The sequence below is a fragment of the Diadema antillarum genome, unplaced genomic scaffold (assembly GCF_040938485.1).
Source record: "Diadema antillarum isolate AM-2024a unplaced genomic scaffold, OU_Dant_1.0 seq00000635_RagTag, whole genome shotgun sequence".
Classification (NCBI taxonomy): domain Eukaryota; kingdom Metazoa; phylum Echinodermata; class Echinoidea; order Diadematoida; family Diadematidae; genus Diadema; species Diadema antillarum.
In genome coordinates this window covers 115,831-139,409 of record NW_027271552.1, presented here as the reverse complement: position 1 = coordinate 139,409, position 23,579 = coordinate 115,831, and the positions used below count along the sequence as shown (strand labels likewise).

The 23,579-nt window shown below is 38.0% G+C and overlaps 1 protein-coding gene across 1 annotated transcript; it reads right to left on the bottom strand.

The window, feature by feature from the left end:
• Positions 1–3,107: 3,107 nt before the first annotated feature.
• On the bottom strand, positions 3,108–18,039 carry LOC139736290 (elongation factor 1-alpha 1-like). The gene is made up of 6 exons (XM_071647020.1): positions 17,896–18,039; positions 14,835–15,014; positions 11,789–12,079; positions 9,916–10,066; positions 8,825–9,081; positions 3,108–3,464 (listed from the first exon to the last, which is right to left on the bottom strand). Exons 1-6 carry the CDS (start codon positions 18,037–18,039, stop codon positions 3,108–3,110), a joined length of 1,380 nt encoding a protein of 459 aa, XP_071503121.1.
• Between the last annotated feature and the right edge of the window lie 5,540 nt (positions 18,040–23,579).

Sequence of the window (23,579 nt, the reverse complement as noted above, 5' to 3'; positions counted from 1 at the left end):
AATAAATGTCGGGTGTTTGCTTTTGAATATGGAGATCGAATAACGGTAACATTCTACTCCGTATAGATCCTAAAATAAGTAACAGATTGATTCTTTTACCTTTGGAAATGATTAACGGTATCAATCGGCTCAATTAGATGATAAAATAAAAAGCGGATATGTGCTTTCACGTTCGGAAATGAATAAGGATGATATTCAGCTCCGTAAGATCCTAGAATGAATGTCGGTTGCTTGTTTTTAAATTTGAAAATGATTAACGGTAACATTTGGCTCCAGAAGGTGTTAAAATACTTGTAAATGGTGGATGATTGCTTTCACAATCAGAAATAAATAACGGTAACTTTCGGACCGAACGTAAGATTTAGTTTTGCTTGTTTTTTGTTTTTTTCTTTCCCACCCAAAAAAAAAAATGAAATCAGTCATTTTGGTGGCCCAATCGGGCCACCAAAATAAAAATTAATGTGGAGCCCTGGCCTGCATCAATGTGGATAAAGTGTCTTGCTGAAGGGCAAATATCGGGCACACAGCTCCAGCTCTCGGCTCCAGAGTAGAAAGCACACATGTACATTATACATAAAATTATGTACGTGTGGTGTAACTGTAAGTCGATTTTTTTTTCGACTTACGCACAAGTCGAAAATCGCCTAAGTCGATGTGTTTTGCTCAGTCCCGAGAAGATATGCGAGTTTAACTGTATTTTCTTTAAAATTGCATATTTTTGTGATATTTTTAGGAAAAATACTCTAAAAATAGCATATTTTATTCATACTTTTTAATACTCTGAAAATTGCATATTTGGGGGATATTTTTTCGAGTCTTCAGCTGAGATGAATATATTTTCTATGTTTTTTTATTTTCCCTATAAACGTTCTTGACAGTTTGTAAAAATACTCTAAAAGTAGGACATTTTGGGGGTATTTTTGTTAAATTTGAAATGCTATTCATATTTGTTTCTGTATTTTTAAGTTTAATTAAAACAAATTAATAAACAAACCATTAAAATATGCTTTAAAATAAAAAATGTGGTAAAACTGTGGTAAAGGTGAATTCAGTTGGTACAAATTGAAGTCAGATGACATTTTAAGTAGCAAACTATTATGTAGACCAGGTATGTATAATACTCTTGTGTGAGTATATACATATATATATATATATACATATATATATATATATGTATATATATATATATACGGATACTTACTTAGAGACCCAATCCTGCTGAGTTGTGCTAATCCCAGGTTATCTCTCCGGGTACCGTTTTTTCGTAAAAACCAGAGGACTCATAGTATGTAGCCTTCATTAAAGACGTATAGAATACATGGTTGGGTCTGAAGAGTATGCGTGTCACCATACCAAGATCATTAATAGATAGGACTAGTGCAGGTTCACTGTGCGGCATAAATGTACACACTATGGTTGATGCCAATGGATATTGTGACGCAATGTCAGTGCTATCAAGCACCACCATACCCCCAAACGCACCAATATCTCCGAAAGACACCTTGTCGAGCAGATAAAGTCATGAAGACAGCTTGCCTTCTCTTTTCATGAAATTGTACTTTCTAAATTTATTGCATATCCTGCTTTGGAGAAAGATAAAAAAAGATGTTAATTTCAAATCAGAAAGCTATAGTTAGAGTGTTTATTGGTTTGAATGAAAACTGGGTAACTTACGATCAAAAATAGTGTTATCATTGCCATGTAAGATCCCATTGCATAATCTGTAATCAAGTACCTATTGACTTTTGCTTGGGAAATGAAAAATAAATCTCAGTCATCATTAAGAAAAAATGGAGGACAGAGAAGGCTAAAAGGGCATCATTCATGCTTGTAAAGAATATTACTCGACTTAAAGGTCTCACAAAAGGCACTAGAAAAGAGAATCTTAAGTCAGTCCTGTGAAACACAATGCAATGGATAGTGAATTATGAAAGAAAATACGGCACAAAACCACCTCTACCTGAAAAAAAAAAAATGTTTTCCAAGACTTATGGGTTAAACGTACATATTGTAGTTTTATCTTTGCATGTTACATTACATTTACTCCATAGAAAAACACCAGCAGGAAACACGTTTATAGCCAGTTTCATTCATTTATTTGGTACACGACGGGTCGTATACAAGTACGTGTATTTTGTCTCTGGGTTAAAGTTAAATTAAATTATGTTGAATAGATCAGCATATATGTCAAAGTAATTTGAATCATTCTCTCCAATACGCAAACGCTGTGTGATTTGACTTCTCATTACTTTACATGTTCAACATGCATGACACACATACTAGGTAAATCAACTAAGGTCTTTTCTTTTGATCAGCACACTGAAATGGACATCTTTGTGGAAAAAAAATTACCGTTTAAAGAATATTTTGAAGGATCAAGACTTCTTTAGAAATATTTGAAATCTTCTATCTCTCTAAATAAAATCGAGTGAAAATATTCACTCTTAAAAGAGTGAATACAAAATTCAGTGAATTTAGAGTGACATTGGAGTAAATTTGGAGTGAAAATGTTCAGTTTTCACTCTTTTTCGAGTGACCTCAGGGATCTCTCGAAGATTTCGGAATGATCCCTGAGGTCACTCTAAAACGAGTGAAAATGAACATTTTCACTAAAAATTCACTCCAATTTCACTCTAAATTCACTCTATTTTGTATTCAGTCTTTTAAGAGTGAATATTTCACTCGATTTTTTTAGAGAGGGATATGGTATCAGGAGGAAAGTTACAATTAATATTCCTGACAAGAAGAATAACGAAAAGTCGCGATTTGCCTGGGAAAGAACTACATAATTTGATATGAATTACATTCATTGTTGACATTAGGAAATCTAGAGAAATATGAACTGTATTTGTAATCTCAAATCAACAACTGGGTTTTGTTTGGGTACTTTTAAGAATCATATTATCGCCATCCCGTGTACCGACGCATTTCTGTTCTCGTGTACGCGTAGTTTAACTTCAAAAACTATTCTCAAAATTGTGATCCTTCTGGTGTTCTATTTCAAAAAAATTATAAGCACAAAAATAATGTTTCATTACCACCTGAGAGATGAGACATCTCTCTTGTGATTTGGTAAGGCTTAGAGGTTAAACGCTTTTATCGAAATGTTACTTCTTCTGAGCCTTTTGAGCAGATTTAGTGACTTTTCCACCAGAGCCGTCGTCCTTTTCCACAGACTTGATCACGCCAACGGCTACAGTCTGCTTCATGTCGCGGACGGCGAAACGTCCCAGCGGCGGAAACTCAGAGAAGGTCTCCACGCACATCGGCTTCGAGGGCACGAGTTTGACTATGGAGGCATCACCACTCTTGACCATCTTTGGGTTGTCCTCTAATTTCTTTCCCGACCGACGGTCAATCTTTTCCAGTAGAGTATCAAACTTGCAGGCGATGTGGGCGGTGTGGCAGTCGAGTACCGGAGAGTAGCCGGCGTGGATCTCACCAGGATGATTCATGATAATGACCTGTGTGCATAAGTGCAAAAGATAAATTGGTGGCGATGTCAGTGATGGCAGTGGTTTTTAAGTGAACTCAAGTTCTGAAATTGAACACTGAAGAGGCAGCGAAATGTTGATTTCGTTGTTTTAAAACCTTTCTATGTTGTTGTTTCCATGAAGAAAGTAGACAATACAGTAGTTCGAGGTAGCCCTAAATATAGGAATCCGGCATTCACATAGTTTATAACTTTATAGATGATCATAACAAAGGGAACTTATGGACCCATGCGTCATGAGAAGCTTTGTTATAAACCATATAGTTAAGGCAGAGAATCCTCAGACTGAAATCAACGTTTCGGGTGAGAGAACTGTCTTTTAAAAAAATCATTACATAATGGGCAGATCGCATGATTGAGGGTCAAATCGTACAAGTGCAAAGACAAATCATGATACCACTATTAAAACTTGTCAAACATTTTTACTATCTAATGAGAATGTTTGACGAACACTATGACGAACACTATAACAGGGCTCGGCATCAGCCGTGAGGGGAAGGGTTACCAAAGTTTCAAATTTAGATATTTAAGGTGCCAGAATGGGCTACCAACGAAAAAGTAATGTTGTAATCATACCTTGTTGAAATGATATATAAACATGGGCGTAAATCCCGGGGGGGGGGGGGGGGGTGGGGGATATATCCCCCCCCCCCCCAGAAATGGAGGAGGGGGGATGGCCTGTACAATCATCCCCCCCCCCCCTGAAATTTGAGAAAAAATGGAGGAAGCAGAAATGTGATTGTATCAATTTTTGCATATTGCATGACGTTCGTACGCCCGCCTTCAGACAGGTAACAGAGCTGAACAGTATTCTATATCTTGTAGGATCGTAAATAATTTTCTCAAGCGCTCGCTTCGCTCGCTCGCGAAGAAAGTAATATCGACATAAGGTATGGTCCAGACGTTGACAACGTCAGATAGCATAGGCCTACGTGTAAACATGCTATGACGAGAGCAACTCGGGACCATCTCCAAATTATGTCTGAAAACAAACTAACAACAACAAAAACTATTCCGCCATTTTCCTGAATCATTCCTGAAACAATGATGACTCTGATACATCTATGGGCATACCCAAGGATGATCAGGGGCGTCGAATCTATCTCGGGGGGCAAAAGGGCATTTGCCCCGCCCCTACGGAAATGTTGGGGGCAGACAAATCATGGAAAATTGTCCAACTATACCGCTAGACCTATGCACCGGATCGTTGAATTGCAATGAGAAATATGCAAAAGCTCTGCTACCGGGTTCCTTTCGATAGACTTTGCACACTTTTGAGATTGACGTATTTCATTAAATTTTATCAAAGAGTGTGCAGCAGATCTTTTACTTAAAGCTCCCTCATATGCAGAGGCGTCGATGGAGGAGGAGGGGGATGGTTCCCCCATAAAAGTATTGGGGACAATTCTGGAAATAGGGGCACGTGCCCCCCCCCCCCCCCCATCCGCTGGTTTAAAAAAAAAAAAAAACTTACCAAAATGGTAATTCAAGGGTTAGTAAACGTCTTTTGAAATCGACATGAAAGGGTGATCATGAAAATAAAAATAAACTTTCTTTTTCTAAAATCTCTTTTAACCATAATAAATCCCGGGGGATGGGGGAATGAATCCCCTCCCCCCCCCCCCCCCCCGAAATGGAGGAGGGGAGATGGCCTGTACAATCATCCCCCTGAAATTTGAGGGGAAAATGGAGGAAGCAGAAATGTGATTGTATCAATTTTGGCATATTGCATGACGTTCGTACGCCAGACTTCAGACAGGTAACAGAGCTGAACGGTATTCTATCTTGTATATAAGATAATGTATACTTTCTCAAGCGCTCGCTCGCTTCGCTCGCGAAGAAAGTAATATCTACATAAGGTATGGTCTAGACGCTGACAACGTTGAATTGTGTAGGCCTACATGTAAACGTGCTATGACGTGAGCAACTCGGGACCATCTATTATGTACGAAAACAAACAAACGATAACAAAAACCATATCGCCATAATTGATACCCCCTCCATTTCCTGAATCATTCCTGAAACGATGACTCTGATGACTCAGTCAGGATACATCTATGGACATACCCAGGGATGGAATCTATCGGGGGGGGGGGGGAGCAAAGGGGCATTTGCCCCGCCCCTACGGTAGTGTTGGGGCCGACAAATCATTAATATTGTCTTACAACCAATTCCCGAGATGAGGACAAATGTCGAACTGTCTTTATGGAAAATTGTCCAAATACCGCCAGAACTATGCACCAAATCGTTGAATTGCAATCATAAACATGCAAAAGCTCCGCTACTGGCGCTACTGGATCCTTGTGTACACTTTTGAGATTGACGACTTCCCTAACCCAGTGGCGTAACTACGGGGGGGGGGGGGGGGGGGCACGTGCCCCCATCCTCCCACACCCCCCTCCCCCATCCACCGGTAAAAAAAAATACCTAAATGGTAATTCAAGAGTTAGTAAACTGTTTTTGAAATCGACATGAAGGGGTGATCAAGAAATAAGATATTTTTCTAAGATTTCTTTTAACCATAATCAAAGAGGTATATAGTGTGAAACATTGTTCAAAAAGCCCGGAGCCGACAAAAGATTATGATTCAGCCTGATTCCTGGTTGGCATTCGGAATCAGGATGTGCGCAGTGTCAAAAGAGTCGCTGCAATGTTGCGCAAAGTCTCGATGTAGAATGTACACCTTTGTACTTTACGTTTCATTGTAATATTGTTATCAAAGCTAGATCATCGATTTTGCGGTGTTGCTTCACATACTGCTCTATATCAAAATGCCTTGCATTGCCAATGATAAGACTTGACTTGGGCTATTTCCTAACTTTTTGATGTATATAAAACACGTACACACAAACAAACACAAACAATTAGGGGATGTTCTAAAGTGCAGATTCCCCCGCAGCTTCGCCGCTTGGTCACTTTGCGACACCCCCTCGCTGGTCATATACCTCGCCCAATTATGAAAATAAACCGACACCCTTGACTACCAGTGGCGGATCCAGGGGGCGCACCGGGCGCCCCCCCCCCCCCCCCTTAATTTCCAAAGCAAAAAAAAAAAAAAAAATAGCTACAAACGGCAGTTTTTTTTTTAATGTAAAATGTCAAAATTTTCAAGTTCGCTCGCTCTGCTCGCTCGCATTTAATCGTTATGCCATTCTCCTAATGTTGCTGCCAGTAATTGCCAGCAGTTGCGCCCGGTGCGCCCCCCTTAATTTCCAAAGCGAAAAAGTATAGCTACAAACGGCAGTTTTTTTACTGTAAAATGTCAAAATTTTCAAGCTCGCTCGCTCCGCTCGCTCGCATTTAATCGCTATGCCATTCTCCTGATGTTCCCGCCAGTATAATTGCCAGCAGTCACGCCCGGTGCGCCCCCCCCCCCCCCCTCCCCCTTAATTCCAAAGCGAAAATTATAGCTACAAACGACAGTTTTTTGGACTGTAAAATGTCAAAATTTTCACGCTCGCTCGCATTTAATCGTTATGCCATTCTCCTGATGTTGCTGCCAGTAATTGCCAGCAGTTGCGCCCAGTGCGCCCCCCCCCCCCTCTTAATTTCTAAAGCGAAAACATAATTATAGCTATATACAAACGGCAGTGTTGGTCCTGTAAAATGTCAAATTTTCAAGCTCGCTCGCATTTGATTTTAATCGTTATACCATTCTCCTGATGTTGCTGCCAGTAATTGTCAGCAGTTAGGCCCGGTGCGTCCCCCCCCCCCCCTTAATTTCCAAAGCAAAAAATATATAGTTACAAACGGCAGTTTTGGGACTGTAAAATGTCAAAATTTTCAAGCTCGCTCGCTTTGCTCGATCGCATCTCATCGTTATGCAATTCTCCTGATGTTGCTGCCAGTAATTGTCGGCAGTTGCGCCCGGTGCGCCCCCCCCCCCCCCCCTTAATTTCCAAAGCGAAAAAATATAGCTACAAACGGCAGTTTTGGGACTGTAAAATGTCAAAGTTTTCAAGCTCGCTTGCTTCGCTCGCTCGCATCTAATCGTTATGCAATTCTCCTGATGTTGCTGTCAGTAATTGCCAGCAGTTGCGCCTGGTGCGCCTCTCCCCTCCTTAAATTTCAAAACGAAAAGATGTAGCTACAAACCGCAGTTTTTGGACTGTAAAATGTCAAAATTTTCAAGCTCGCTCTCTCCACTCGCTCTCATTTAATCGTTATGCCATATTCTCCTGATGTTGCTGCCAATAATTGCCAGCAGTTGCACCCCCTGCGCCACCATTTACAACATCAAAATGCAAAAAGTTCTCACCGTTATAGGAGGGGGATACCCTCGCCCTACCCTCCCCCCCTCCCCCTCGCTTGGGTTAGGTCGCGTTCATGATATTCAGTGTAAGAATTAATACAAGAAGTTTATTTATATGATGCCATTTTATAGCCAAATTGTTAAATAATAATCGACATCAAAATATATTGCTTTAGCTTAAACAAGTGGGACTGTTTCAAGTCGGCAAAACGCGCAAAAACATGCACCGCTCCCTCGCACGGGTATTTCAAAAAACAAAAGAAAAAGTCTTCGTTCTTTAAGGTCTGATTTTCCGCCGAAAGTCGGCTGACAAAAAAAAAGTGTGTGTTTGGGGGGGGGGGGGGGGGAGGCACCAAGCTTCACCAAGCCCCCCCCCCCCCCCCCCCCACACACACACACACACCACCAAGGCTGCGCCGGTCCGCTTATGGGCTTGTAATCGTGGTGATGGTGACTATCCGATCATCCCCCCACTCCTCAGTACGGATTTACGCCGTTATATATAATTGTAATGAATTATTTTATGAAAATAAAGAAGTACAGCTGTATGAAGCCCAGCATAGTAATTATGCTTGCGTTTTATAACTTACAATAGTGATGACACTGGCATTTAATAGTTGCTGCTACTTTTTTCTCATTCTAACTAATCACTTTGAACAAGTGTGAAATGACGTGGTTACTGGTCACTATGAAGGCGATGATCGTTCATTCCAAAAGATAATAATAATTATTTTGAATTGATCAGTTTTCATTCAAAGGACAAGTTTTAATTGTGTCCAAAAACTTATAACAAGTGCATAGCTTTAGACACCAGTCACTATAACACAAAGGACTGGTAGGCCTAGGTGGAACAGAATTTCGTAATTGCATTTTTAAAATTATTATCGTGATAACTATAGATTTGCATTTGCATGAGTACAAAGAATAAAAGTATTTCATATGGGCTATTTGACTTAGATGAAGAGAAGGCCCTCTCGCTGTATGGCGAAGAGAGCCCAGCTCGCCTTGTCGCGCTCGGCTGGGTTCGCTTCGCTCGCCCGTTACAGCGAGAGCGTCTTGACAAAGGCCTATAAACTTGCCTGTGCGTTGAAGGACTTGGCGCATTTGGGAGGGTTGTTCTTCGAATCGCCAGCTACGTAGCCACGTTTCAATTCTTTGATAGACACATTCTTGACGTTAAACCCAACATTGTCACCAGGGAAAGCTTCGGCGAGAGTTTCGTGGTGCATTTCAACAGATTTCACCTCGGTGGTTATATAACTCGGGGCAAATGTGACAACGACGCCCGGCTTTAGTTTGCCAGTCTCAACTCGACCTACAGGAACCGTGCCAATACCTGTCATATTTAAGGAAAGGTACATTTCGTAGCCTTTAAATTCACTAATTTCATCATTCATCTATTTCCTTATTCTTTCATCACTGATAAAAAACATACGAAAATGAAATTTCGCAGAAATAGATTCAAAAACATGTTCTTTTTTTAAATACTGGCAAAACGTTTAAATTTTTTGAAAATACTGGCAAAAAGTTTAAATACTAAACAGACAGTGTGTGAAGGTGCATACCCTAAACATATCATTATGCAAATTACATACGAATTGATATGTCACAGCATAAAACACGGAAGAGGCAATTCTGTAAAGATGACTTTGTCATCGTTGTTATCATTATCATCATTATTATTATTGATACGATTATTGTTGTTTATAAAATTATTGCTTATTGAAACAGTTCACTCTTAAAACGTTTTTGCAGTATATGTTTTATTTTGTTCAATTTTCAAGCATTCTTTTGCACTTTTTTGTGATTCATCCTTGTAATGTTATGTTTTCCGAAGCTGTTTTATTCATACTCGGGGACACTTTGTAGAACAGTTGGGAAGCTGGAAGTGCTACCTAATTGCATTGGGAGACTATCGAATAGATAATGTAGCTTGAATGAATAATTGAATGACTGCCTGACTGAATAAATAAATAAGCAAATAAAGAAATAAATACATACATAAATGAATAAATACAGTTGTAAACAACATAATATAAAACCTTCATGAACATAAAAACACGCACACACAAATACGCATAATACATACTGCCTTATGTCATTATTATGACAGAAGAAACTATACACAGGATATTATGCCGGAGAAGTTTCCGACAGCTCATCGACGTACCGGCGATCTTGTAGACATCCTGGAGAGGAAGGCGGAGTGGTTTTTTCACGGGCCGTTCTGGTGGTATGATGGCATCTAGACACTCATACAGAGTTTTTCCGGAAGCAGTGACCCCACCACGATCAGTGTTCCATCCCTTGTACCATGGCATCTGTATAGATGTACACGGACATGAATGTCTGTGAAGTAGACTGGTTGCCTTAACATGTTACGTCGAAATACAGGTAGGCAATCAATCTGATGTTAACATTTGTATTCTGGGTATTTCAACCTGACGTAACGGAAAATAAGCAAACAGTCCAAAGAATGAAAAAAAAAACGTATATGGTGAAATAACATGCCTTATGGCACATAAAAAAAAATAGAGGTGGCATAAGCCTCTTTGCTAGATATAGCAAAACTGCGTGGGCCTGTGCGATATATCTATACCTTTCGAAAGCGTTTCAGAAGAAAAATACTCCTGCAGTCGGCTTTTTTTTTTCAGCGATTTATCCCGAATAAAATGTTGTAGGACCGGTTGTTTTTGCTTTTGTTTGTTTGTTTACTACAACCTTGCCTTTGTGACGTAAAAATCTCTTCCACGCCACTCTTCTGTGGCATTTACCTCCTTACCATCTCGATTCCAAGCTTAGTTGGTGAGATTTCTCCTTTGTTACCGACATACATTATTGTCGGCCCATGAAGGAACCCTTTTCTCAGGTTCACTTTTATCATCAAACATAACATACATGTCTAGATTTGTGGAATTTATTGTGGTTTTTTGAGCAGAGAAACCATTACTCTAAAAAATCTTTGACAAATTACACTAAACAACGTTGATGGCATTGAAGCCTCACATATTTCAGAAATGTAGCAATGTAATTCCATTATAATACCGCTTGCCATTTAATACAGTTCACCTTTGTGATATTTATGCACGCCTTCTGCTCCCTTGAGCCCCAACTCACACAATCTCGAGAGGCTGCCATGTCATAATTCTTGTTCATTGTAATTTGTTACAAAATTTGAAAACATTCTTATTCCTCATCCCAATTACTATAAATTCTGAAACTCTGAACTCATTGTAACTAAGTTGTAATTGTTTCAATCATTCGGAGGTCTTCTTTAAAATGTCATCCAAACTGCAATGAACAAGGATAATGACATGGTAGCCTGACCATAACAATGCGTGAGTTGGGGCCCAAGGAAGTATAGAACAAACGAAGAAGGCGTGCAAATATTCTACACAGGTGAACTTGTTAAGCAAGCGGTATTGTAATGATTTGATTTGATTTGATTTGATGAATGGAATGACACTGCTTCATTTCTGAAGTACGTGAGGCTCCTGTGTCATAAAAATTGTTCAGTGTATCGTTTGTGAAGATTTTTTTCAGAGTAGTGGTTTCGCTGCTCAGGAATCACACTAAATTCCGCATGTCTAATGGAGATACATGATGGAGCCGTCGATTTATATGTACAATCTGTACTACATGATGTGAAATTTTTAAACTTGGAATGCTCCTTTAAGTGATGTCACTTCTCGAGGTGACCTATGGCATTCTGCTAGCTGCATTTCCAAGCCCTACTTCGAGACAAAACCAAAGCATAGCAAATTTAATACATTATAGGCATTCCTCAGCTGCACCTAAACAAGCTACCACTGACTATACAAACTCCTAACTGCACTCCTACTCCCAGAGGACTTCGGGGGTTTATGATCTCACCACAGTGACATTTAATTATCTACCAATGACTCTCCTACATCATTCTGTAAATTTCATAGCAATCTCATTAAAGAGACAAAAACTCATTCCAAACATGAAGGCATGAAATTTTGGATGACTCTCAGACACTAACATTACTATTATTTCATAAAAATCATTTCGCAGATTACATTTTCGGATGGGTCGAGAATGTTGTCCCCTTTCCAGCCGGATACCGGAACGAAGCCGATGCCCTTTACACTGAAGCCGACCTTCTTTGTGTAAGCTGACACCTCCTTGACGATTTCTTGGAAGCGCTTTTCGCTGTATTCTGCCGAGTCCATCTTGTTGACGCAGACGATGAGCTGCTTCACGCCAAGAGTGTAGCACAAGAGGGCGTGCTCCCTGGTTTGACCCTCCTTAGAGATACCAGTTTCGAACTCTCCCTTAGCCGCGGAAATCATCAAGACTGCGCAATCAGCCTGAAACCACGAGGCAATAAATAGTTAATACTTTAATATCGATATAAACAATAACACTCTGCAATCAAGTGGGTTTTTGCTTTTGATTTTGCGTTTTTATAAAGGATAAAGGGCCGGTTCTTGGTGCGGTTTGTCATAACAACAATCACAGCTCACAGGAATTTTACCTGGGCCTTCCTGTGTGGCATGATTTTTTCTTTTCTTTTTGCTCCTATCACCTATACCCATCTAGCTATATTGTATTATGTACTTGCATACCAAACGAAAGAATGTACAAATGCCCGTAAGTCTTTCAAAGACGGGTGCGTGGCACACTACTTGGTTGGATGACAAGGAGAGATCGTTATTTCAATACGTTTGGAAAGGTTTACACCGCATAGAGTCAAGTATGGCTGCTCCCACAGGCATGCATAAGTGGCTCTTTTCATGCACAAGGGTATTATGTGGTAACTTATTTGATATTCATTGCACATTACAAGAACCAGCACCGTTTCATATTGCTATGTTTGTTCAATACCGTTGAACATTCCTGACAGAGCAGTACGATTTTGTTAGATCAAATTAACGAAATGATACGTCAACCTTCAAAATTTTTGAGCGCGTTTAACAAAAATATCAATACGCTGATTACCGAATCGTTTATGTTAACACCGAGAAATTGTGAGCATGGTTAATACGGTGCCCCATAGATGTTACCACGTGAGGGTTTTTTTTTTCAATTTGTTTATTTTCCACCCTGAGAATTTCTTTTTGTAACCTTCGCTTTATATCAACTCGTATCCGAACATCTACTTGATCTAGCGAAGCGCAGATTTTTCTAGAAAAGTGCACTTAACCTTTTTGGGAACCAATGATGGACTAAAGCCTGGATGTGAAATTGGCGGGGCTATTATTTATGTGGCGGAATATTCCCAAGGCACAGTCGGTAGAATACAGTACACAATCATGTCCACTTTCTGATACACCCTTTCTCTTAAGCCATTGGAGTATTTCGTCACATGTAGCGTATTTTGTCTGGTTGTTCAAAGAGACATGCATTTATCCCATTGCAGTTATGTAACTTGCTAAAGTGGCTCACGTCGCGAGAGGAAACCAGTGTGGTCTTAGATAACATTGTGACCCTGCATTACAAAACCAACAAAAAGTTGCTGGATATGGATTTTAGTTAAGGTCAGATTCTGAAAGAGCAGACTCTAAGCTTTGAAATGATGTATAACTACATGTACGTTCAAATTGACTCTCCTAGCCTATTGGGAAGAAAGCGCGCACTGAAGCGTGAACTGAGAAAAGAGGCTGTAAAGTATGGGATCTACTACGGGCCTATTCTTTACCAAACCGTGCTAGCTGTGGAATGAATGGGACAAAAAACAAGATGTAAAACAACGAAGCAACAACAATGAAGGAATTATCAGATTAGGCTGAAATTGAGCATGCTCTAAACATTCTGTCCCTTATCATTGCCAACTTTCAAAGGAGTAACATCATGTATTCAAAAGTTATTAGAGTTGAAAGTGGGGATTGTGCAAAGGATATTCAAGAAATGAGGAGGGGCCTCCAAGACATACCTGATCTTACTGCTCTACAATAAAAAAAAAGAGAGTTGTAGAAAAATTGCTGAGAACTCACTTTCCCATCAATATTATGATCCCACAGACTCAGGAATAATGTAGAAGAAGAATAGCTATTTCAGAAAATATGAAAAACTTAAGATTGACTTGATTGACCTAATTCACCCTTTTTGAGTCCTCACGTAAAATCAATGGGTGCGACTTTCTGTTCGTTTTGTCACATGTTTGTGATGCACGGTCACATAATCTATTACAGTAAAGTGTTGTTGCTTTTTTAAGGTTCTCCAGGTCATTTTCGCCATGATTTCATTAAATCTGTTAAACATTGAATTTTGTTCTCACGGACACAGACTGTGCATGGAATGTGCGGCCGCTCATTTCAATTTCGTTTTTAGCCGATTGACTTCAAAACATTGCAATTCGATTTTGTTCTTAGTCTGAATTTTTCGTCAATGACAACCATTTGAATTCGTCTGTTGCACAGTAATGGAGCACGAGACAGCCTAATCAATTTCGTTTATGTGAAATTTCCCCGCTCATAATTTTGTGCGCGATTTTATGCTGAAAAGTCCTCTGTTTTCTCCTCACATTTGCGTCGCTTTATGGTTAATGAAAATATACATAACACAGGGTTTTTCATAGAACGTTATATCATATTATACTGACATCTCTCATTGAAATGACACATAGAAGTTATCAAATATCTAGTTTACCCTTCCTATAAAGGTCCACAATAACACTTGACGAATTTGAATCATTAAGGGTATCGCTTTTCCGTAGAAACGATGTGAAATTACAATTTTAGATAATTTCCTGAATTAATAACTTATTCTCAACCAGGCAAGACAATTAAGAAGAGGAATAATGATTCTAAACATTTCCAAAACGCCTTTCTCATTTTGGAGCAGATGCAACCTACATGTTGATGTTTATAGGAATACCATTTCATATTTTTTCCAGTTTATGACACTATATCAATGTGAAATTCTCAGAGGCGGTGATTATTCTATGATTAGATCATTATTTCTACATCAGAATTCCTCCTTTATTACCAAACTAAACAATTATCTTACTGATATAAACCTTCATGTCCCTTCAAGAAATTATCGATATAGGATACCAGAAACACTATGATTATTTAGCTTTATTGATTGCCTCGAAATCTTTGTGAAAGCTTGGACAAAGACCTGTGAGGTTCCCGTGATCATGTTCTTGATGAAGTCACGATGGCCAGGGGCGTCGATCACGGTGACGACGTATTTTTCGGTGTCGAACTTCCAGAGGGCGATGTCAATGGTGATTCCACGTTCCCGCTCCGCCTTTAATTTGTCCAACACCCAGGCGTACTTGAAGGATCCCTTGCCCATCTAGGAAACAAGTATGCACAGAATCCTAACTAATCGTCAACTCCTAGCCTTGTGGTCCTCAGTAAATAGGCATGCTTTTAAGTGGACATCTCATTGCTTTTGTTGCTTTGTTTTTTCACTAAAATATAACTTTGTACTTGGTCGGTATGCATGTATAAGCTTTATTTCTAAACTATTATTTGTCTTTTTGTACAGTGAAATGAATACCTAAAATCATCTGTGATTACTTTGTTTCGTTGCGGAAAATGGATGAAAATAAAACTAATTCAATTATGCGGACATACAAGAAAAACAATGGTGACAAAGCTACGCACCGTTTTCTCCTTTCCTTCTCATATGTCATGATATATATACATATATATATGTGTGTGTGTGTGTGTGTGTGTGTGTGTGTGTGACCCTGCACCTCAAAACAAACAAAAAGTCGCCAGACATGAATTTTCAGTAAAGACCATATTCTGAAAGAGCAAACTTTAAGCTTTAAAATGATGTATAACTCAAATCAAATGGACTCTCCTAACCTATCTGAATATTGGAAAGAAAGCACAAACTCAGGAAAAGTGTGAACTGACAAAAGAGGCTCTCAAGTACAGTGTCTATTCAAGCGCTTAATCTTTACCAAACCGTGCTGGCTGTGCGATGAATGGGACAAAAAACAGGAAGTAAACCACCAGAGTAACAACAATGAAGGAATTATCAGATTAAACTGAAATTAAGCATGCCTTATTAACACATTCTGTCCATAATTAATGCAAACTTTCAAAGCACTAGCACTATCTTTTCAAAAGTTATTAGACTTGAAAGTGAAGAGTGTGGACAAGGTTTTTCAGAAATGAAAAAAGGGATTCTAAAGACACACCTAATCACACTATTCTACCAAAAATGTTCGAGATAAACTGCTAAAAAAACACACTTTCCTGCCCGTTTTATGATACCAAATTTTAGTATAATGTAAAAGAAAACCCGCTCTTTCAGAAAATATGAAAAAGTCAAGTTCGGCTAGGTTGACCCATTTCACTTATTTTCAGTCCTCACGCAAAATCATTTTGTGCGACTTTATGTTCGTTTTGAGGTGCATGGTCACATATAGATATAATATATATATATATATATATATATATATATATATATATATATACAATGTATATATATATGTATATATATATATATATATATATATTTTATATGTATATATATATATATATATATATATATATATATATATATATATATATATAATAGTAGAACCCTAATACATATAAGACACACATTTACGCACACTGAATGCCACCATGACAAACAAAGACAAAAATTGATACTGCTTCCCCAAATTTGTCTACTGGTGAGGTTATCATAGTAATACGATCCTTGACTGACTAACAGGTAAGAAATGCCAAAGCAAAGATTGAAACAAGATTAATAAACGATAGCGTATTAACCAGCAGAAAGCGGTAGCAAAGGACCCGTCATGTATTGTGTTTATGTATAGGTTTTCCCGGCCAATTTCGCACTTTTTTTCAGTCCAATTCCTAATTGCTGCATTCAATTTAGCACGATTTAGCCTGGCATGATCGGTATTTCAATTTTATAATCTTTTCGTTCAAATTCATTTTGGAGCATTCAAATTGCCTTTAACATCATTCGAATCAGCACTTTTTCAGTTCAAATTCGTAAGACAAGCACCATTTCGCAAATCGTTCATTCAATTTAACATGATATAGTCACGTGATCACGTACACGCTGCGCTCGTTCATTCGAATTCATTCTTGGGCATCCAATTTCGCACTTACTGCAGTCAATTTAGCAGACACGTTTATGCTTCTATTCCTTCTTTTTTTTCATTTTCATTTATCATAGGTATTGTTCGCAAGCATCATAACATTTCATATTTTCGTATTCATTCTTTATTCTGATATCACCTTTGCAACAGTACTTTTAAAATATGTGTTTGTGTTTATGATGTTCGATAGCATTATTTCATTCACAGATACATTAATTCTAAGTTTGTTTTGACATTAGTTGGTAGAAGGAGGTTTCAATTTACATCGTGTTTATTTCTTTCACCTGTATGTTTCATTATTTTCATTTGGTGTGTGCTATATTGCGTTAATCATCGTTAGGAATAAAGTTCTTGGATCAGCTCTAGCCATCAATTTGTCAAGATTATTACCCTCAAATGCTTCTATGATTCTTTCCCTGTCTTCTTGAGATATACGCCTGTATCTAACTCGTGCTTCCATGACTGGACATAAGAAAGTGAAGTGATCTATGGTACTGGTGCATGTATAGTTCTGATAACATGTATGAAAGAAGAGGGGCGTTACAGAACGACAAACTTGAGTTACTTATGGTCAAATATACCTTTACTATAATACTTAACAGTGTGTGGATGAAACAAAAATGCACATTTAAATACGCATGAATCACGGTTCTCACCTTTTCAAAATAGAAATAACATACGCCAATTTGAATGAACATGTTTGGAATTTGACTGCCCATACGCGAAATTAAATGACTGAAATACCATTTTCCGCCAGTGCTGACGAATTTGAATGACTAAAGAGCACGTGCCAATTTGAATGCCCGTTTAACGAATTCGAAAGGCAAATGTGCGAATTTCATTGATCGAAGTGCTAGATTGAACGAACAAGTTGCAATTTTGAATGACAGAATGTGCAGTGACGAGAATTTTCGCTAAATTGAATGAACCTTTTATCAAATGGACTGACAAAAGTGCGAATTGGCCGGGAAAACCTATAATAGCCTTGATAAGAGCAGGCCAACCATGTCATGACAGAGAATTCCTCGCGTATGGATTACTGTGGAATAACATCATGTCAAGATATGCATGGCAGAGAGATCGGGGAGTAGCCAGACTTACATCGTTGGACTCTTTCTCGAATTTCTCAATGGTACGCTTATCAATGCCTCCGCACTTGTAGATCAAGTGACCAGTCGTGGTAGACTTTCCGGAGTCGACATGGCCAACCACCACGATGTTGATATGTACTTTTTCCTTCCCCATTTTTACTGCTCGGCGATTTGTTGATCAGAACAGTCCAGTGATGCTGCAAATGCCGCTTTGCTGCGATTAAAAACGAATGTTATCCTTTGTTAGGACAAGATATCTCCTTATTAAAACACACACACACACACACACACACACACACCAAATAATCGGGAAAAAATATATATGATGAGCTAAAATTCATATATTTCCCTTTGGTGTCCAGTCCAATGTATTCATCATTCATTAAATGCCAAAGCGGAAAATTGCCATATAGTGACCAAATGGATTGAATAACCAAATAGACATCATATCTCTTAAAATCTGGTGTGATGTCGGTAGAGTTTATTAAATATAAAAAAGTAGATATTTGGGGTTTTCACGGTCATATTATATATATTTTTAAAAATCAATGTTCGGAGAGATCTTGGGGTAGTAGACAAGTGCACAGCAGAATTGTGTTTGCTGTTATGACAACCTTCCAAGGGATATTACTCTTGTGATTCTGTCGTGTTTGAAAGTTGGCACTTTATAGCCATTCCCGATATCTTACTACCGAGAGGTATACGATTAAATACGATGAGTCTACATAAATACTAATTATTGATTCTTCATAAGAATTGCAATCATGGGATTAATTCCGCGAGGCTAGAAATCCGTATATTGCCTACACCGATTTCACGACAGGTGATATGGTTCAATAATGTGACTGCCGATCGACGGGACTCGAGTGAACTGAGTATATCTAAACTTATATAGATCATAAAATATATATGAAAAAAAAATCGCCGTTTGTCGTTGTGATATTGCACTTTACAATCAATCTAAAATTATGTAGTCCCCCGATTTAATATACATTGAGCGCTTAGTACTTTAGGAAAAGTATAACTCCCGTTGTGATCTCAAGCGTAATAGAGGCGATCTTTAATGTGCAAAAATACGTTAATTGTATAATTATGTCAGTATTTGTATATGCTGAAATTAAACTGTATTATAGTTTTAGTGAACGTTATATTCTATCTCATTTGATCCAAATATATTACAGAATCGCATCAATTGAAGGTTGCCAATGATTGTAAGAAAAGTAAAACAGAGGTATAAAGTTTTCTTCCAGACGGAATTGGCCTATGCACACTCCATAGATCATTTTTTTTTTTTTACTATTTTCTTATAACCATCACTGTCTAATATGTATATGCCCCCTTGCTAGTGAAAATTGTCAAGACTATACTAGTATAAAAGGGAGGTCCAGATGATTTTCATAATTTCACATCTCGAGGTACATATATCGACAACTCTATGTAAACAGTTGTGGAATTTATTGTGGTCCTCGAGAAGAGAAACTAAAAATAAACGAATAAATAAACGAACAAACAAGTAACAGTGAAAATGCTGATGACATAGTGGCTCACATGCTTTTCAGAAAATGTAGCAATATAATCCATTACAATACCGCTTGCTTAGCAATTTCACCTGAGTGGGAATTATGCATACTTTTTCTTTTTGGTCTGCTTCCTTGAGCCCAAGTCATCATCCTAGCTCACGGTGATTTGCTTACTATAGATATTGAAAACATTCTTATTCCTGACACTTTTCTAATTTCTGAAACTCTGTACCCGTTACGACCAATGTAACAACTGCTTACAATTGACAAGAACTTAACAGCATATATTGATTCAAAGTGTGATAAAAAAAGATACTCTGAATGAATCAAAGAGTGAAATCAGTGCAAGATAATTGCTTTTGTTGACCATCAAACCTGTTCACCCTATGCTACATAATAATGAAGAAAGAAAAAAAAAAAGCATACGTATTTCATAAGGTGTATTCCCGTATCAGCAGAAAACAAACAAATGAAGTAACTTAAGTACCATCAATATAACTTTTTTTTTTATTTCTCAGGGAGTAATGCCTCAAATTCAATTACGATAAATGTTCATTTCCAGTTCTCCCTTTTCTTTTTAAATAAAGAGAAATGCCTTCATAAACAACTGCATATTTTTTGGTCAGGAACATTTTATAAGGACAGCTCAGTTTTGATTGATATATAATTTAAAAAAATGAAATTCGTGATACAATACAATACTTGTTTTCCAACGTTATTGCTGATGGCAATAAAACTTTCATTACTATGGTAAATAATGATTACAACTACAATGTATTAACATAACGTCGGGTGAGAATGATAAGGGCGTTAAGGCGCCTCGCACATTATGGATTTAGTGGCAACTTAATGCCCTTTACTTGCCGTAAAGATCCAGTCCTTACAGTAACGATGATACCCAGATTTCCCTCCCCTCCAGTAGGACGGTAAGAAACACATTTTTATTCTGTTCCCCCTTCCAATTTTTATAACTTCTACAAATTTCTGTTAAGGTGGACATAATAGTGAGCAAAGATAAAAAGGAATGCTAAACTTTGCATCGATACAAATTGTATGACAAATCTACTTTCAATTTTTCTTTTGAATGGCCAGTTGCTACATTACTGTAAAGGCATGGCTTTTGCACATAAAACCGTGACACAATCTTAGAATGTATTAGGCGCAAATCTAGTTTGGAACACCGCTTGATAGTCAATCATCACATAGAATACAAGCCGTGTGTGAGAGGAACAAAAGCGCGAGAAACGCGCTTTCATTGTACGGCGGGGTTAGCGATTTATCGATCGGTTTTGGCGCCTTTGTTTGTTGAGCAGAATATGCGAAGTTGGCACGCCGTCGACTGAGTCGGACGTGCGAACGTGGCACATAAAGAGTTAAGAGTGAATATTTTCACTCGATTTTTTTAGAGAGTACTCCATCTTACTCCTCCCGGGGATGTCTGGCCATATTTACTTGATTTTCACTTTATCCTCCTTTACGACTCTCTCTATGCCCTTTTCTCCGATCTCAACGACTACAATTTAAACTTCCAGCTCTTTGCTGCCCCTCAATTGTCACTATGGGCCTTCCTAACATTCTCCCTATAATAGTATGTCGCTTCTCCCCTCGGTTCTCCTCTTTCTAGGCTCTCCTTTTGTCAAGCCAAGACCCTTCAAGGACTATACAGCGAACACGTCTCCTGTAACAGTCCCTCCCCCCCCCCCCCCCCCCCCAACTCAACTTCAGGCAAAATACAATGGTTTTGCATTCCTGAGAGACCGTGTGTTGTCCTCGCACTTTTTATTTTCAGATTAACGAACGACCCCCTCCCCCCTCTATTTTCGGACCATGAATCCTTTTCACGTTCGGATTGAAGAATATACATTTTGGGGCAGTGTTTGTTGGCTTGGTTGGTTGTTTGGTTGATTTTTGTTGTTGTTTTCTTTTAAGAATGACGGGCAGCACTTTGGTATAGCGGAAGCTGCTCATTGAGAGAAGGCCGCTTCTTGATAGACCGTTCCAGGTCATGAAATACGATCACTTTAACAGCATGGTAATGTTTGCCTGAATAGGCCTACCTTCACAATAACATCAAAAGTACAAAACCATTGGAGATGTCGTTTTTACTGGGCTTGACGACAAACACCTTATTATAATACGTAAGAATCCCGCTGGTATAGTCTACAATGAATATTGGAATGGCACAATTAAATCGATTTCAATTCACATTTTATTTTCCACTTATTGGGTGGAACAGACTCGTCAGCCTGAGGCTGGTTTTTAGAGGGGTCCTACACAGGTAAAAATAAAACTATTATACAGTATTACTAATATATAACATATGCAAAATAAATATATATATGTGTGTGTGGGTGGATGTGTGTATGTGTGTGTGTATGTATTAACACCGAGGTAAGCTTGGTTTTATACACAAAAGAAGTGCATTATTGCTTCACGTTCAAATTCAGGATTAAGTCTCAGGCTGTACTGCATGTCTGTATGCGTACGATTTAAAACATTTATCATGTTAAGTGATCACTCACGACAGAGTACGAGGTTGCAGCAGATGGGGCCACATAAAGTATATGAAAGTGTTGTTTCATAAGTCATAATGTTACGATTCTTCCAAAGCACAAGTTGACTTTTTTTATTCCTATACCGATGTAGTGTTTCTAATTAATCCATAATGAATATGAATACCGTTTGTCACAGATGACATCTTATTCTATCAGCACAGCTTTACAGCTCTACTGATTCACTAGTTATTATCACTAGTTTATTGTCACATCTTTTCTGATTCCTCAGCAGTAGTTTGTAAGCTTCATACTATGTTGTTTTGATGTTGTATTTTTGTTTTTATGTTTGTTGCTTCCTGTCCTGTCTGTCTTGTAATGTCTGGCGTGTCCAAAAATACTTCGTAATTTTCTTTGGTAAGTTCATGAGTCAATTAGAGGTGGCCACAGTATACCAACTGTTTTTAGTGGACTTATCTTTCCCCCTCAGAGCATGGATAGTGTAAAACATTACAGAATTCGTTGGCACCTATGTTTACATTATTTTAATTTTTATACCTCTTATTTACATTATACAGTCATATACTGTGTATTCAAGTTAATTTGTAATCAACGTACAAACATTATGCTCTGCTGACGAAGACAATGAAATATACAAATCTTATTTAGTTCAAACACAGATTAGAATTTAACAAAGAGTTTCTACACGGTAAGATCTGATCAAAATCTGATTTAATGTAAGGAAGTTATGAAATTCAAAGATTAGCTAATTTTGGCACACTTGAACGATTGATATGAATGTGCAAATGAGCAAGCTGATGTCATATCCTTACAATTCTCCACTATCATTATTATGTAAACGAAAAAAAGAATGGGTCAAATATATATATATATATATTTTTTTATATATATATATATATATATGTGTGTGACCCTGCACCTCAAAACAAACAAAAAGTCGCCAGACATGAATTTTTAGTTAATACCATATTCTGAAAGAGCAGACTTTAAGCTTTAAAATGATGTATAACTCAAATCAAATGGACTCTCCTAACCTATCTAAATATTGGAAAGAAAACACAAACTCAGGAAAAGTGTGAACTGAGAAAAGAGGCTCTGAAGTACAGTGTCTATTCAAGTGCTTAAATCTGTACCAAACCGTGCTGGCTGTGCAATGAATGGGACAAAAAACAGGAAGTAAACCACCAGAGTAACAACAATGAAGGGATTATCAGATTAAACTGAAATTAAGCATGCCTCATTAACACATTCTGTCCATAATGAATACCAACTTTCAAAGCAGTAGCACTATCTTTTCAAAAGTTATTTCTTTTTGCTCTAAGCTAATGTCTATAAGACACAATGCTATCTTGGGCTGAATAACTTCAAAACAATAACCAGTCAGATATATCAGGATCTAAGACTGATGGGTATTTTTTTTTTTTTGATCAAAAGAAAAATAAGTTGAAGTTTCATGATTAACATATGCATACAGTATGGAGATTTCTGCAATGAGGGCTGACATCACCAATTACTATATGTTCAATGTTTACGTTCAAGAAGTATTTCGTGAAATTTTGCATAATTACTTTTTTATAGCATCCTTAACTTTAATCTTATCTTAATAAAACTTTCAAAGTTATATGCTCGTGAGATTAAAATATTTCTCCGTAGCCTTTAAT

Coding starts and splice junctions, on each gene's coding strand:
- LOC139736290 (XM_071647020.1), bottom strand. CDS start 18,039: ATGGGGAAGGAAAAAGTACATATCAACATCGTGGTGGTTGGCCATGTC. Junction 12,080..14,834: donor TGATCACGGGAACCTCACAG/GTCTTTGTCCAA, acceptor TCGTGGTTTCAG/GCTGATTGCGCAGTCTTGAT. Junction 10,067..11,788: donor TTCTCGACCCATCCGAAAAT/GTAATCTGCGAA, acceptor ACATCTATACAG/ATGCCATGGTACAAGGGATG.